Genomic DNA, 16,637 nt, shown 5'->3' with positions numbered 1-16,637 from the left:
ATCAGAGATTTAAACTCTTCAAAAGATACAGTTTTTGACAGGTTTTTCCATTGAGAGCACACATCTTTAATTGGACTCGAGCCTTGTTCAGTGGCTATCCTGTTTGTGGAGAAAGAAGCTTCAACTTCTCTACCTTTTGCTGGATTTTACTCTTGCTTGTGTTTACCTGAGGCCATCTTACTTTTCTTCCTTTTTGGAGATGAGATCCAGTTTTATGCAGGTCAAGCCTGTAGCTACACAGCAATGCAGCGTGAGTGTTTGCAAGCTGTTTGTGTTAGTGTGCTGTTTGTCTTTGCATCTGTTTTTGGATATGAGGGTGAATAGTGAAGCAGCAGCCTAAGGGGTTACCCAGAGTGTGCCGGGTGCATTTTAGCAGTAAACATAATTTATCTGAAATGGGAAGCATAATTTTCCTCCGACACTGAGAGTCTTTGTTGACTTCATAAATTATAGAACAAACTACCCAGCAGGGCTCGTTCTGGTGGTAAACATATACACGTTCAGCATCCTTAAAAGTTACAAAATTGGATTTGGAAATGGAAAAAGGTGAAATACCAAACCTCTTTCCGCTCTAATGAATAAGATGTCTAACTGAGATTATTGAATTAATGGGTGCAACTTTGTAATAAAGCACCCTTTATAAAGAGATGCTTTATAGGTCAGTTATAAGCTGTTAATAAATATTTCTCTCAGGAGTTGGAGACCAAAATCAGAGCTAAAAGAAAGTGAATGTTGGACTTGCCTTCATCATTCAGGTGGCCAGAAACACGACTCCAAATGAATGATAATGTTGCTCTGTATCTGCTGGATGTGTAAAGTTCGCCATATCAACTTAAAAGGTGATAATATGTAAACGTTGTGTTCACAACTTGTTTCCGCTGCCCCCAAGTGGCCAAAAACATTTGTTATTACAGGTTTAAGTAAGATTTGAATGTGGGACCAAGTATTTTTACATTATCATATTGCTACTTTTACTTTTGAGTAAAGTTGGTAAGCCCTCGTGGGTTTCTCACTTTCTAATAAACCATCAGGTCTGCAGTTGTAAATTTTAATAAGTTGTTGATAATAATTGTTCAAGTGAGAGGTCAAACTGTCCAAACACTCAAATTTACTGGTTGTTCCAGACATAGGTGGACCAGACATTCTTTTTAAAAATGACCACAATGTCAAAACCTTTGCTTTGTCTATCGGTACATATATTACATCTTCCTATTCATATAACTTTTCATGGCATTAGCAGTCTTTCAAAGTTAAACACAGGTTTAGCATCCTGTGCTAGCATGCTGCAGGCAAAACAGTGGGTGGTAAAAAGTTCAAATATGAGATATGATGGATAGAAATTGCCTGCAGAGTAATATTGAGGATGTTTTGAGACATACTGTCACAGAATACATTACAACCAAATGTCAAAATAAAATATTTCATGTTGCAAAGACCAACATTAGTAACTCTCTTCTCCTCTTGATACTGTTAAGGCATAAATCCAGACACGTACATATTTATTATTCGAGACACATTATTACCCACTTCTGGACAAGTTAAACTGCATTAAAAAGTCTTAGCTAATGACAACCACCAATATATCCACTTGAGGGCTTCTGTAGAGATGCTCTGACCTCCTCAGCAGTAATTTCTTGTTGCTGTCAAGAGCCTTTTTAATTAGTTAGAACCACTGGAATCATAACAGACCTCCCCCTACAGTACCTCCTCTCTTTTCCCTTCACTTCTATATATATCACTCTGCTCCGAGAACCGACCAGCTCCAGGGACTCCTGTAATTGTGTGTTCAAGCATGCTCCCTCGCCCGTGTGTGTGTGTTCGTGTCTTTTGTGTGAAATGTTTTTTGGTGCAGAGTGTGTGCTCAGTGTGGATGCATGAGTGGATGTGTGGAGCTTTTGGCATGCATGCATGGAATGAAATATTCAGGTGACAGGCAGGCACTCTGGTCCTGGAAATTCAGTGTTTCTCCGCCTTTCTGAAGGAGCACATTATTCCTGCTTGTTTTGCTTTTCTTTCCCCAGCACCAGCTTGACGAAAATGTGATCTACCAGTTGGGAAAAAAGGGACACATTTGCATTGATTGTTATTGCATAGAGACACAGATAGAAATGGAGGATAAAGAGCAGTGGGGCGGAGGGGGTGTACAAAGACTTGCTGTTGCCCACAGGCTCGAGAGCACTTTCTGCATTATACATCAGCATCTTTCTTGCTTTGTTTTTTTTTTTTTCTTCCTTCCTGCTCCAAGTTACCGCAGGAGATATCAAAGGCATCAGCTCTTCTTTAACCTCGACTAGATCCGTTTCCAGTCGAATGCTGGAACACAAACGAAGGACACAACTTCTGTCCACTTTGACCAATGCCAAATATCATACACCCTTGAAGGCACGAAGTACGAAAGCAAACACTCAGGGTACTCAAAGTAATGTAGTGCACCCATTGCCATATGAAACACTTGAAAGGGCCTTGAAAGGCGGGATGACATGGCTGAATGGCGTATGAATAGGCTGCAGTGAAAAGTAAATGAGGTTGTGTCCTTTGATATGTAACAGGTCCTTCTCTGGCCTCTAAATGAGCTGACCTTATCACTGATATTGATAGTTGAATGTTGATGGGAGAAAATTGCTTCTTCCTCTTGACCTTTCCAAGTGACAGGTGTCACAGTGAACAGCACTGTAATATGTGGAATAGTGAGCCAGACTCCAGGTAAAATGTGGAATATTTATAGCAGTTATGTCAACGGTTCCCAAACCTTTTACTCTTGTCACAGGTTATATATGTCTGAGCTGTGAGTCTTAGTTTGTTTCATTTGAATCTTTTTTAGCATTTCAGAACAGATCAGTGAAAAGTCAAAAATAGTCTATATTTTTTATTATTATTACTGTCAACAAATCCCATAGAAAGACTAAAACTATTACTAATACTGAGATTAGTCACTGTCGTTTATTTTGAGGCAAACCACATACAGTGTTCTGCTGCTGTAAATACACACTAGCTCACCAAATGTGTATTAATCCACAGCTGAAAATAGTCCCCAACAAAAACACTATTTACTCCAGTTTGAGTAACATTTACTAAAAACTACAATGCCCAGCTCTTTTAGGAAATAACTGAGCCTTTTTTAAAAACAAAACTATGTATTTGTGACCTGGTTTTAAAGAGTTTCGTCCTCAGGAGGAACTGGTGAGCTTGGAGCTGAGATTAGAGAAGTCGAACAGTATTGAAAGACAGTTTAACACATTGTTGGTTTTGGTCTTTTCATGGGATTTATTGACAGTTAATAATGACAACTCCTTAAATCACCTCGCGATCCCTCAGATTTATTTTGCAGCTCCTTGGGGGAGTTGCAAAATAAAGCAGATACATCAGTAAATACCTTACATAAATATTAAAGTTCGAATGATTTTTGTAAGGTAATCTTTCCAGTTAAGAAGCTATTTGATTGATTAAATCTTTTTTGTCACAGTGGTTGAATGGTGGGGAATTGTTATCATAATGTTGTATTTTCATTTTGTTGTATTTTGATATTAGAATAGAAAAATAGGAGACTGACAGTTAGTTGTTTTTGGGTTCAAAACTTTAATATGTTTTCAGCACACGCTCCACAAAAGAAGAAAAATCTTCCATATACTCCCAAACAACAATGCTCAATTCAACATTATGTGGAGGTGAAAATCATAACATTTAGGTTTTCTTCTTGTTGTCATAGCACCACACAGGGCTGGAAGACATCAGCCCCACTGAAGAGGTGACAGATACGGAGGATAACGAAGAGGAGGACCTGGGTGTCCTGGACGACCAGCGGAGCATCATTCTCCACCTGCTCTCCCAGCTCAAACTGGGCATGGACCTCACACGGGTACGACACTGAAACACTCACTTTTACATTAAAAGTACAAAAAGTACAGACTTTAAATTAAGTTTAGTGTCATAAAAGTGATGTTTTCAGTGTGTATTTTTTGTTTTCTGAGCCTTTTCCTTAAATAAATCTTTTCCTTGTAACATTTTGGGTTTCCTAGGTGGTGTTGCCTACCTTCATTTTGGAAAAGCGATCACTACTGGAGATGTACGCCAACTTCATGGCCCACCCTGACATGTTCCTGTCGATCACAGCCGGGGCCACGGCCGAGGACCGAATAGTCCGTTTTGTCGAATACTACCTGACCGCCTTCCACGAGGGGCGGAAAGGTGCCGTGGCGAAGAAGCCCTACAACCCCGTGCTGGGAGAGACCTTCCACTGTTCCTGGGAGGTGCCTCGGGAGAAAGTCAAACCTTTGGTCCGATCGAACCAGGGATCCTCTTGGGACCCGAGCAGGGACGCCAACAACACACAGCAGGGCGATGATTCACCAGCAGGCTGCTACAGAGTCCGATTTGTGGCCGAGCAGGTGTCCCATCACCCACCAGTGTCAGGGTTTTACTGCGAGTGCCGGGAGAGGAGGATGTGCGTCAACGCCCATGTGTGGACCAAGAGCAAGTTCATGGGAATGTCTATAGGAGTGTCCATGGTGGGAGAAGGTGAGCTAATCCACAACAAAACAATCATAAATCAAATTCTAATGGAATTTAAAATGTATTTTTCAAGAGAGCCATAAAGACAACATTAAGATAATGAATACAAACAGACAACATAAGCAGGGCAAGAAAATTGTCACACACAACACAAGAACAGTGGTGGAAGAAGTACTGATACTCTGTACCAAGAGTGCTAATGTAGCAATACTACAATGTAAAGAAGTTCTGTACACAAGCATTATCAGCAAAATGTACTTTAAGTATCAAAAGTAGAAGTACTCATTGTATAATGGGTAATACTCTGATATATATTAATTCACAGAGAATAATAACCTTTGACAATTTAAGGTCTTTCTGTATATTGTGTAAAACATATTGGCTTTATAATCTAGAGGAGGTGGACAAAACAGAAACGCTGAACAGTAAGATAGCTCGACAATAAATACAAAATTAAGACAAAATGAGTTCTACTTGTTTTGACGAAGGTGTGTCAGCTGAACAAGAGGAGGAGCACAAGGTCAAGATATTCTCTGAAAATATCACTTTTAAGGTCCTGAATGAAAGCGTATGAGACTTCTCACGTGGCAATCAATGAGCCGCTCCTCTCTGTCAGCACCGTTACACCATGTACAGTAGACTGTTTGAGATGAGTCACCCTGAGCGGAGACACAGGAAGTCCTTGAGCCTGATCGACTGAATCTGGATACATGAGGTGATTCAGTCTTTACATCTCTCTCAGGCTCACTGTACCTCTGACTACCTGTCGGCAGGTTATGATGCAGCAGTTCATCATCGTCAGAGAACATAGTGACCCTCACCCCAGGAACTATTGATTGCTGGAGGGTTTTTTTTTTTTTGTTTTGTTTTTTTTGCAATGGCTGCTTTCCTGATAGCACTTGATATTGTATTTTTTATGAATGGCTGGCTCAGACGTGACTTGATTGGCAGTGAGTGAGAAGCAGAAAGGGAACAGAGGTGCAGCAACTGATGCAGCCAGACAGGTTTTGACATGACCAGCTGGATTTGACCTGTATGACTTTGTGATGAGCGGCGGTTCAGGTCGTTCTGACTCCCACTGGCTTACTGGACGCATGACATACATAGTATTATTAAATCAGAGGGAAATCGGGTCAGATTAAACCATATTCTGTGGCTATAAATAAGTGTGACCACTGTTGCATTTATGTTACTTTGAGTAGGTAGTTGTTTTTATTAATGTTACAAAAAGGCTAACTACTTTTACAGCATTTGTGCTAAACTAAGTTAGCCAGCTGCTAGCTGTCAGTGGTATCAATCTTCTCCCGGCAAGAGAGTGGGAACACTTTCTTTGAGGACAATTTTGAAGTATTTTATACTTTAACTATTTCTACTCTCTGCTGATTTTTACTTGTACTTCACTGTATGTAGGGAAATATATTAATATCTTTTTACTCCACTAGTGTTACATTTATTTCAGAGCTTTCTTTTACATACAAGATGAATACATGATGAACTTGTGAAATATGTTGCCCTATTATAGATAATCGAACATGCAGTTAACTACAGGCAATTAAGTAAAAAAAAGGGGGGGGGGGCGGGGGGCTACATTAAAATTCTGCTTGCATTGTAACACAAAATAATAAAAATAATCCAAAAAATCCTATATTTGACAAAGAGCTCCTGACGTCCTGAAAATGTATTTAATTTTTAGGATTTAGGATAAGTAAATGGTCTGAATACTTCCTCCACCACTGGCTTTCCATGTGTTTAGCACTGTTGAATAGGTTTATCTCTCACTACTCTCTGTGTCATAATATGACCACAATGGTGCCACATAGAGTTGTTCCCCCCCTCTAGGCATTTTGCCGTGAAACAGAGCTGCACAAATGATCTCGTGTAAACATGTGATTATGGTTTAAGAACAGAACGCTATTCATGGACATGTGAGTATCAGAGGGGAATCAGAAAGATGTTGTTGTTTACGACAAAACAAATCCACTTATGACGACGAGTTACATATGCTGAGAGTGGATCATGAGCTTAAAGTATAATAGCCTCTCTTATGGGTATAAATGCACCCAAGAGATGCAAACACAAACAGCTTTAAGGAGATATCATCCGGTTTATATGACGTTGTGTATAATAATAGAATATGTAATAGAAAACAATTATTGCTGCAGTCAGGTTTTCTTTTATTGCCTGTACTCACAGGACATGAAAACACCAGCACACTGAGCTTAATGTTGTTTAATCACAACATTACTTAAGATTTAAAGCAGCTGCTTACACCATAAAATGTGTAGCCTAGTTATTACATTTAATTTAATGTTCATGTAGATTATTTAGCTTTAGCGTTTTACAAGTGCACAATGAAAATCAGTGACAGGCACATGACTGGCTGGGAGAACACGTCTACATATCAGGCTCATAGATTAAGTTAGTGTTTATTACTCCAACATACGTTTAGACAAAGACAGGCAGTGTGCAGGGGCATCAGCTGCCTCATCTGATTTGAACTTTCGAGGAAGTTCTTACTGAATCACATTTGAGTCGTACGTTTTTCCTCTCAAAGTTTTACACTTTTCTTTCTTTCCTTTTTTTTTTTGGTCTGTGCTCTCGTGTCCCCATCATGCATCTCTTCCTCACTCCTTCCTTCCTCTCAGGGGTCCTTTGTCTCCTGGAGCACGACGAGGAGTACGTCTTCACGCTGCCCTGCGCCTACGCCCGCTCCATCCTCACCGTGCCCTGGGTGGAGCTGGGGGGCAAAGTCTCCATCAACTGTGTCAAGAGCGGCTACTCTGCCACCGTCACCTTTCACACCAAGCCTTTCTATGGAGGGAAGGTGCACAGGTGGGTGACTGACTGCCTGCCTGCCGTTACACATTCATCTCACTTTGACAGCAGACATTACGGCCTGGTTCGTCTTTCACCTTATTTACGTTTATTCATTTATAAAATTGTCTGGTGTGACGGTGGCTTAGTGCTCCTCATTATGATTAGAATAATAAATAAGATAAAGGTTGCCCATTTATTATATATTGGATATCAGGCAGATTACGCCATTCATTAACCTTGTAATAAAGGTAATAAATAAAATTAAAAAAAAACAGCTGCATAAAACAGTTTGTAAAACCTTTATTCACACATTTAGTTAAAGTTATATATTCAATTTAAAAGTCTTAATATTTTTAAGTTTTGCCTACAATTACAGCACATATGTGTCACCTACTCCTCCCTGTATCTTATGTAGATTTAAATATAGATATAAAACACAGACAATATTTTAATTATTTTATTTTATTCTATCGCAAACAACATACACATACTGTAACAAACAGATATTCCATCTGCAATGTAAAAAAACCCCAAAACATCAGCACTTCCAGACAGTTCGCCTTTGTGATGATGGAAAGTAATCCAACAGATTTCACAATAAAACGGGCCACGTTTGGCACAGTATGAATGTAGTATGCAAGTCAGTAAAAAGGCTGCGTTTATTGTGAGAAAAGAATTCCTCAAAGTGAAAATACTGATGATATAAAAGCCACTTGGTGTAGAATTTGTCTGACAGCAACAAACAGACTCTGCTAGTTTCCACAGGGGTTTTCATTTTACAAGAAACAAACACCACTCCACGCTATTAGAATAAGATGCTATAATTACAACCCTGTCTCCCAGAAGTTACGTTTATGTATTCGTACTAATTTGCAACAGCAAATACTGTTCGTTTGAGAAACGTAATGCCACCTGTTTTGAATTAACATAATGCAGTCGCCAAATATTCATAAAGCACAAAACGTTCATTGACATTTCATTTGTATCTGCTGGAAGCAACTTAACTTACGGGGATTATGTCCTTTTATGGTCATGTTCAGGCACTTAAAGCACTTAAGGTTAAGGTTAGGGATCGTTAAGGAAGATTGTTGTCTTGGCTAAATCTTGAAACAGGAGAGACGACGTATTTATTTTTAACGTTAAACTGAAACTACAATCTTTTCCTAACGTTAACTAAAGAGCTTCTGTTGCCTGAACTGCATGTGTACCCTGGTTTCCAGTGTTGAACATAATCGAGGTAACAATTACTTTTCCTTCAAAAGGGATTATAAACAAGATTTGTAGGAGACAGAGTTCTCACATAGTGGCTCTAAGTGATCCTAAGTCCATTGGGATCTTATTCCTGAAATGTAAAATGCACATATAAATATAACAGGCAGTCGAGAAACATTCCTAACAGCAATCTGTCTCTTTGGTGAACTCAGAGTGACGGCAGAGGTCAAACACAACCCGACAAACACCATCGTGTGCAAAGCTCAGGGCGAGTGGAACGGCACTCTGGAGTTCACCTACAGCAGCGGGGAAACCAAAGTGATCGACACGGCCAAACTTCCCGTCACCAGGAAGAAGCTGCGGCCTGTGGAGAGACAGGGGAGGACAGAGTCCAGGTGAAGGACTCATTACCACTGGGTAGGGTGGAGCCAGATGTGGCAGAAGTGTTTGTAAAAGTAGTTGTTGTGTGTTTTACATGTGCATCGCAGGCGGTTATGGCAACATGTCACCAAGTCGCTGAAGGACGGGAACATCGACGAGGCCACGGAGCACAAACACAGGCTGGAGGAGCGACAGAGGGGGGAGGAGAGGCAGAGAGCAGCTGGAAACAAACCCTGGACACCCAAATACTTCACTAAAGAGGTACAGTGGAGGGAGAGAGACTGTGACATGATCGTAAAACTGTCGGAAATCACTTCCTGTTTACTACGTAGTGCATCATATTTACTGTCTGCCATTTTATGTAGTGTCCCATTTCTGAGTGTGTAATGTATGTTCTATATACAGTAGTGCCCTCAAAACAGCGAGATGTGAAAGTTACACTCATGTGAGGCTACACCTGTCAGGAATTATGCAAATCTTTGAGAAAACTGCTCCCTACAGAGTAAAGTATCAGGTGTCTCTGAGGGAGCAGTGAATGAGATAGTGATTTAAGACACAGCTAACAACTGAAGGTCATTCTTAAAGGGTTACTTCACCCTAAATGAAAATAGAAAAAAAAAATTCCACTTGGACAGTTTTGGCCTCATTTTCCCGGGTTTTGAGATTTCTGTCCGAGATTTCTGCAGTAAGTGGATTTTTGTTTGTGTTAAAAAAATTAAGCAGTAGCATTTCTCTGTAGAAACAATGTTCTTGTTATTCTGGGTAACTCACAGACCTCACGGTGAATCCAGCAAAGTCTGGATTATCCAGAGTAACCACAGCGCAGAGCTAAATCAGTACTACATACCATAGATTTTGAGTCTAGTATGTTCACACTAAAAGTGACAAAATAAAGTACACTTGCATAATAATGCAAATAAGTTAGATCTTTTTGTTTTTGATGGACTGCTTGCTGTTCTCCTGCCACGCAGTGCACAAAGGAAATGGAGGAGCAGCTCACAGCTGGAAACAAACTTCCAGAGAGCTCTGAGAAAACAAGACAAGATAATTGCACTCACGTGAACAACCACGTGTAACATGTGAATGTCACAATATCACGTCTCCCCTCTCTCCATGACGGCCGGCTTCTCACTCCACCTTCCACGTCGTTCGATCTAGTTCTGTCCGATGACAACCCGACCCCGACTGTAATTCAAAGCTGTACAGAAGCAGTTTTGCATTCAGCTAACCCCGACCTAATGGTTCCTGTGCCAACACAAAGTACGAACTCCAGAGCGCTGACTTTTTTTTGGCACTGGGAACTAAATTTAGTCCCTGGTTGGTTCCTGAAATCATTACTGGGTCCTGTTGTGTTGGGATGGAGGCGAAAATGTCAAATGATATCTCAAAACCGTAACTAGAACGTGGCTAGATGGTACTTTTGGTGAGCCTTCCTTTCGTGTCTGCTTCAGTAACAGATGATCGAAGTTTAGGTTTGTTATTCTCTTCAACTTTTCTTTTTTAAATCGTCCTGTTTTTCTTTGTCACGCTCACAGGGAGACGGTTGGATCTACAACAGCCCACTGTGGAAGTCGACCTGACAGCAGAACAACACTCTCTTGTCGTGGACAAAAACTCTGAGTTCTGAGGGCAGAGGTCAGGACGTCAAGCGAAGGGAGCCGTGTCCTCCGGAGACCTTCAGACCTGAGCTATAGACTCACAAACAGGAAACAAGCAAGGTGCCAAAGGGATCTCCACTGTCGGTGGCTGGAGCTCTTGGGACAAAAGCAAATTTTTATATACAGTTAATAATATTACTATTCAAAGTAGAGTATTTCTATTTTTCACCTTGCCAAGGCCTTTTTTGCACACGCACAGTAATGACGTTTGCCACTGGTGTTTTGCTTTTGTTTTTTAAATGATCAATATGTTTTCTCAGACATCGTCAATGTTTGGTTCCAAGCTTTTAGTTTGTAACGCAGCGTTAGAATGACATCGATCCTTGTAACACATAATACTGTAGCTGTAAATGAGTTGTTTTTAAAAGCACTTTTACCATAGAAATAAATTTAATATTTTAATATCTATGGCTTTTACCAATCAGGGTGGTCTCTAAGAGCTTTACGGGAAAAATAAGAACCAACCAGACTTTAAAACGAAGAGGTAAAAGGAATAAATGTACTACATTAGATTATGTGTTAGTATATATTATTATACATTACAGTGAGCTACTAGAAAGTAAAGGTCCTGATTGTTTTGTCTGCACTATGAATGTATTTGGGCACATTTTAATAGTATGCTACTTTTCCATCTTGTACTGTTCGCTACTACAGATGCTTTTTGTGTATTACCTTTTTGTTTTGACACGTCGCTCCATTTTACAGTATTTCACCCTCCGAGTGAGACGCCTCTGCATAACAGACGCTTTCCATTACTACCTCTCTTACCCAGCTATTCCAGCCATTAGCCACTTTTACTTCCTAAACAAAACACTGGTTTTGTTTGTGGCCAAATGCTCCTGGGTCTTCTAATCTTTATTTTTTATTTTCTTCTATTGATGCCCCTAAAATGACACTTGTGTAATTAGGCAGCCGCCGCACACCCAGCCCCGTGTCTCCCGAAGTTAATACTCCTCCTCGGGTCGCCCGTGGTGATGAATATGGATGAGGAGGCCTGCAGAAACACACAACCGTGTTCTCACATCTGGGGGTCGCTGGAAGGTTGCCTCTGTGAAGATGAGAGGATAATCTGCCAGAATAACAATCACTGGGAGCTGTGGAAACCAGCCTGTTGGGTAGAAAAGGAAATGTGTCATATTGTGTCATATTACTGTGGTACTCAGATTTCATATTTGACAAACTATGTGGCCAATTTTTAAATTTTAAACAAAGTTAAGCAGAAATTAAATAAGAGCAATTAACAGGAAATCCCCTTCATGTTTTTCTCATTCTTATGGCCTTATGTTATTTATTTTGTCACAGAAGGACATTCACATGAACTCCCCACTGCTTGCTCTTTCAGTTGTTCCTGAAATAGTATTTTAAGTCAGGTGAGTTTACCAGATGCCTATTCGTAGCTGATACCATGACAGTACAGAGAACAAACCTGCAACCATCTACAGCAAACCACTGTTCATTACTGATTTATGACACTCGCCTTACGTGAAACTAATAAGGAGTTTAGTTTTTTTCTTTTATATAAAAAGGATCCAGACTCACTGAAATAGATGGTGATTGTGGATAAAGGAGGGACTGTCCATTAATAAAGACCTTCTACCTTTTTTTAATTAAACACGTCTTCTCGTGATGTCCTGAATGTATAACGTCCTGCATTCAAGTGATAAATCATAAAGTGTATACAGCTCATTCACTCCACAGGTAGAGGACCTATGCAACATGTCATTTGTCATAACAAAAGGTCAAAGCAGGTCCTGTTTCAGATCATTTTGTTCTAATAAATGTGCCATGACAATCATGGACTCGCTCTTTTTAGCCCTGCTATTGGCGTGGCTCTAACATGGAACGACGTGATCCATTACCATGAATTTAGTACAAATATTCACAGCACTCAAAGGATGAACGCTAATAACTTTAGTGGTCCCCTAACGTTTCAGCCAACGCCACCAGCAGATAACCAAGAAGTCAGTTCTCAGAAGGACAACTTTTAAACTAATGACCAACTTCCAGTCAACCTCAGCTGAAGATTAATGCTAACATAGCATTAGCATAAGCAAAAAAGCTAGATGTTGTCATGCTAAACATGGGCATTTACATGCTAACAAGCTAAACATTCCATACCAAATATTAGCATGTTACCATGATAACAATCAGCATGCAAACCTGGCAACATGCTAGCTAAACAGAATGTGGATGTCCAATAGACAAACATGAATTGTCAGTGTCCCAGTAAACCGCATGCAACACGAGCATGCACAGTACCAGAGCCCTGGAACTGGATCACCTAAATGGAATGCAGCCGTCATTAAGGTTATTAATCCCACCTGTGCATTGAAAAGCATCCACAGGAGACCTGGATGCCCGTTAACAGGCTCAACCTGACATGCTAAAAGTTAGCATCTTTCCTCAACTGTAACGCATTATCATGAAGCTCAAACAAATGGCTGAGGACTAGCATGTTAGCACGCTATCTGTAGGTGTGTGCTAATATGACAATATGATAACAGCTAAGCCTACAAAAAGCTCAAGGATGAGCCACATCTGACAAAGAAGAGCTGAGCCTGACAACACAAGTTTACGATGGCCAATGTGATGATTTTGGCAACAATATGGTGTTTCCTCTAGTGCCAGCCTCAGGCCACATTTCATAATAATTGCCGATTAGGGATATTTTATTCCGCCTGCTTCAGCACATTTATTTTTTTAAGGGTCGTGTGCTGCTTCACACACATCCAGGTGCACCTCGTGACAGGTTTCAAGGGCCTTCCTCAGGTCAAGTAAAGGTACATAAGGAAGTTATCTGTTGTAGGAAAGCTTGACTTTATATTGTGCAACCAATATTTACCCACACACCAATGGATTCCACCTCGTCACCATTCACTCACACAAGCATGTTTTCATTCTTTCCACATATCGTAGCAGACTCAGAAGTAAATCTTCATCCAAAGGCTAATGCTGCCATCAAGTGGTTGGCTTTCTGTTCACCTAGAGAAACATGAATATACTGAATGTACTGTCCATTAATAATTCTGAATAATGCCTTGGTTTAAAGTGGAAGGGAGGCGACACGTCAATAACAACTTACACAAACGTTTTCATTAAAGTGTATATTTAAAGATGGCTGAACAGAACAACAATGTAAAAATGTAAACTTTGAAGGTGAGGGAGGGATTTCATTAAAACAAAAGTGGTGTTGGGGACGGCACTGAGCTACTAACAAATGAGTAAACTTAGTAGAGGAAGGAACCGCGCCGCCGCTCTTAAGTGACACAAAATGTTAAGAAAAATGAAAACAAAGAGGGCAACACGCTGCACATCACATTAAGGCTTAGTCTGAACTCTCTCCTCTCCTGACGTAATGACAAATCAAAGGACACGACACAGTTTTAGGCGTAGTGTGGCTGAATAATAATGTGGCATTGTGTCGAAGGTCTGAAGCCGGAAAAGGTGACACTCGGTTTCAAACACGATCAAAGCAAAAAAGAACAAAGCGATTCAGACAACGTTAAGGAAAGTGTAAAGAAAGGAAATAAAACAAGTGAAACTAATAAAAGTCACTTTCTGTGAGATGTGACAAAAAACAAGTACAGCTGTATGATGTGTTAGTCTTTTGATGTGTCACTTATTAAAACAAAAAAAAGTTACTGAAGCGTGCACATACAGAAACTCCTTTAGTGTTTGGACATGGCATCTGAGGAACCCAGACACACAGAGAACAGTGCAGTGCCCGAAGAATAACAAGTCAAAGGTTACAGCTCATTAGAGCTGCGTCCCAACTGTAAACTGAGCTGAAACTGTCAGCCGATTAATAAATAAGTCAACTGACAGAGAATTAATCACTAATGTTTAATTCATCAATTAATTTTTTTATTTTTTTTAAATCAGAAAGGCTGGCTGCAGCTCAAATGTGAATATTTGCTTATTTCCTTTGTTTTCTACATCAAACTAAATATCAGCAAATGTCAGCTTGGACTTTGGGGAAAATGCCCCGTCATAATCTTGTGATATTTTATAGACCAAACGATTAATGAAGAAAACAAATTCACTGATAACAACTGGGATTATGATTTTCTTTTTCTTTTAACTCTTTTTACAAAAACCTTACTTACTAACTGGGGAGGAGGAGTTTGAAAGACGGGGGGGGGGGGGGGGGTCTAATGTAACTGCATCATGGGAAATGTAGGATCCAGCATTTTTGGGACTCTCACTGTGCACTAAAACCTGCTTTGATTTTGATCACTCCTTTTTAAAAATCTGTCAACTGACTTTATGGAACAAAACTGGTGGAATAAACCTTCGATTTGCTACTTTTTCTCCATTTTATATCAGTGTAAACTGAATATTTTGATATTTTGGGGGTTTTGGATGGTTGGTGAGACAAAACAAGACATTTGAAGAAGCTACCTTTGGAAACTGACTTTTTACTTAATTTGCAATATTTTATAGACAAAACAACTAAGTGAGAAAACAATCCACTTACTGACATTATCTAGACCGATTAATTGATGAGTCGATCGTATTTTGATAATCAAACAAACATTTGCTCATCTCCAGTGTGATGATTTGCTGATTTTCTCTTATATAATTATAAAGGGAATATTTTTGGGTCAAACATTGATATTTAAAGACAGAACTCTGGGAAAACTTTCTGACATTTTATAGACAAAACAACTTATAATAAGACTTACAGTTGCAGCCCTGATGCTTACTGACATATTTGAGAATAGCGGTTAGGACACAGCTCTAAAGTACCGTGAAGATGGTCGTTGGTCCATCCTTTCCTGACCCCAGTTGTCTTTTTATAGTTTCAGTGCCTGTGTACTAACTACCCCCCTTCACAGTTCACCAGTCCATTTCTTGACATCTTGAAAATGTCCAATTTCCAAATGCCTCAGTCTGGTCGAAGCACCCAACCCGCCGCATTGATACATGATGAGCTAAAACAAAACGTAGACGGCCACAAGTTAATGAGGCGATGATGACCAGCGATGAGGCACTAGGCTTTGCACACTGAACTAGAGAGCTCCCTCTGCAGGAAGGGAGGCCTAATTTATTATCACTACTTTTTACACACACTTGCTTGCTTCCGTCTTTAAAACCCTAGCAGCAGAAATGTACAATCTATGCAATTTATGAAAAAGAAGGGCCAGGGGTGGGGGGGGTGGGGACATTGTAAAAATTCACATTCATCCTTTCAACAAAACCTCAAGCCCCTCTGTACAAGAATTATTGCATTCACTGTTCTATTTGCTGTCATACAAAAAAATTATTACAAAACAATCACAAAGAAATTAAGAACAAAAAAAAACAGGAACTGCATATTTAAAAATCACCACAATAATCCAATATATTATCATCCTTTTAGACATTTTCTTTACATAACATATTTACATATTAGGCCAATTTTCTTTCTAAAGAATTTGTCAAAAAAAGAAGGTCGGGGAGCCAAGCAGACATAAAGGACAAGATGATGACGATGATAAAAAGGTTAATATTACAGATGGGCCTAGACGGTGACGTTCCTCCATACCGCATACTGTCCTCTGTACACGTGTCAGGAACAAGTCCTCAGCTTTCACTCCTGCGCTTCCTCGCTCTCAGTAATGAGTTCACATGTGCCATGGAGCAAGGTCGATGGGTCTTTGGTGCAAATGTTCCTAGTCTTCTCTCGTTTCCCCTCCACCTCCTCTCAACCCCCGATCCCCAAACTGATAAGCAGTTAATTAAACGTACCACAAAAAACCCCCAAAACAAATTAATCGACATCGAACCAAGTAGAGCAGCCCTATGCCTTTCCACACATTCAAGTACAAAGTAAAAAAAAAACCAAAACAGAAAAAACAACAGGAAAAAAAAGCAAGACGAACTGTCCTCAGGATAAAACGGACAACAGTTCTGGAGCTAGCCAGATAACACACTTCAACTTCCTCAACACACGGGGGCGCTCTAATGAGAAGCGCTTGAGACCAAGCGCCAGATGAACGGCCCCCTGTGTTCTTCTTCATTGGTTGTTCGAGGTTTCTTCGCATTTGTTTGTTTTCCTAGAAGAGTTCATCGTCAGCA

The 16,637-nt window shown here is 40.1% G+C and overlaps 1 protein-coding gene across 1 annotated transcript in view; it reads left to right on the top strand.

Moving 5' to 3' along the window:
* Positions 1-10,635, top strand: part of LOC139298891 (oxysterol-binding protein-related protein 10-like) — a 67,885-nt gene extending 57,250 nt beyond the window's left edge. The window contains exons 9-14 of the mRNA XM_070921708.1: positions 3,707-3,856; positions 4,017-4,515; positions 7,155-7,341; positions 8,751-8,933; positions 9,027-9,180; positions 10,455-10,635. Of these exons, the coding sequence (XP_070777809.1) occupies positions 3,707-3,856; positions 4,017-4,515; positions 7,155-7,341; positions 8,751-8,933; positions 9,027-9,180; positions 10,455-10,499 (1,218 nt within the window). The 3' untranslated portion in view covers positions 10,500-10,635. The remainder of the gene's footprint in view (positions 1-3,706; positions 3,857-4,016; positions 4,516-7,154; positions 7,342-8,750; positions 8,934-9,026; positions 9,181-10,454) is intronic.
* The last annotated feature ends 6,002 nt before the right edge of the window (positions 10,636-16,637 follow it).

The sequence above is a fragment of the Enoplosus armatus genome, chromosome 16, assembly GCF_043641665.1.
Source record: "Enoplosus armatus isolate fEnoArm2 chromosome 16, fEnoArm2.hap1, whole genome shotgun sequence".
In the NCBI taxonomy this organism is placed as follows: Eukaryota; Metazoa; Chordata; class Actinopteri; order Centrarchiformes; family Enoplosidae; genus Enoplosus; species Enoplosus armatus.
Note: the sequence above shows the minus strand (reverse complement) of the source record. Positions and strands in the feature narration are given on the sequence as shown.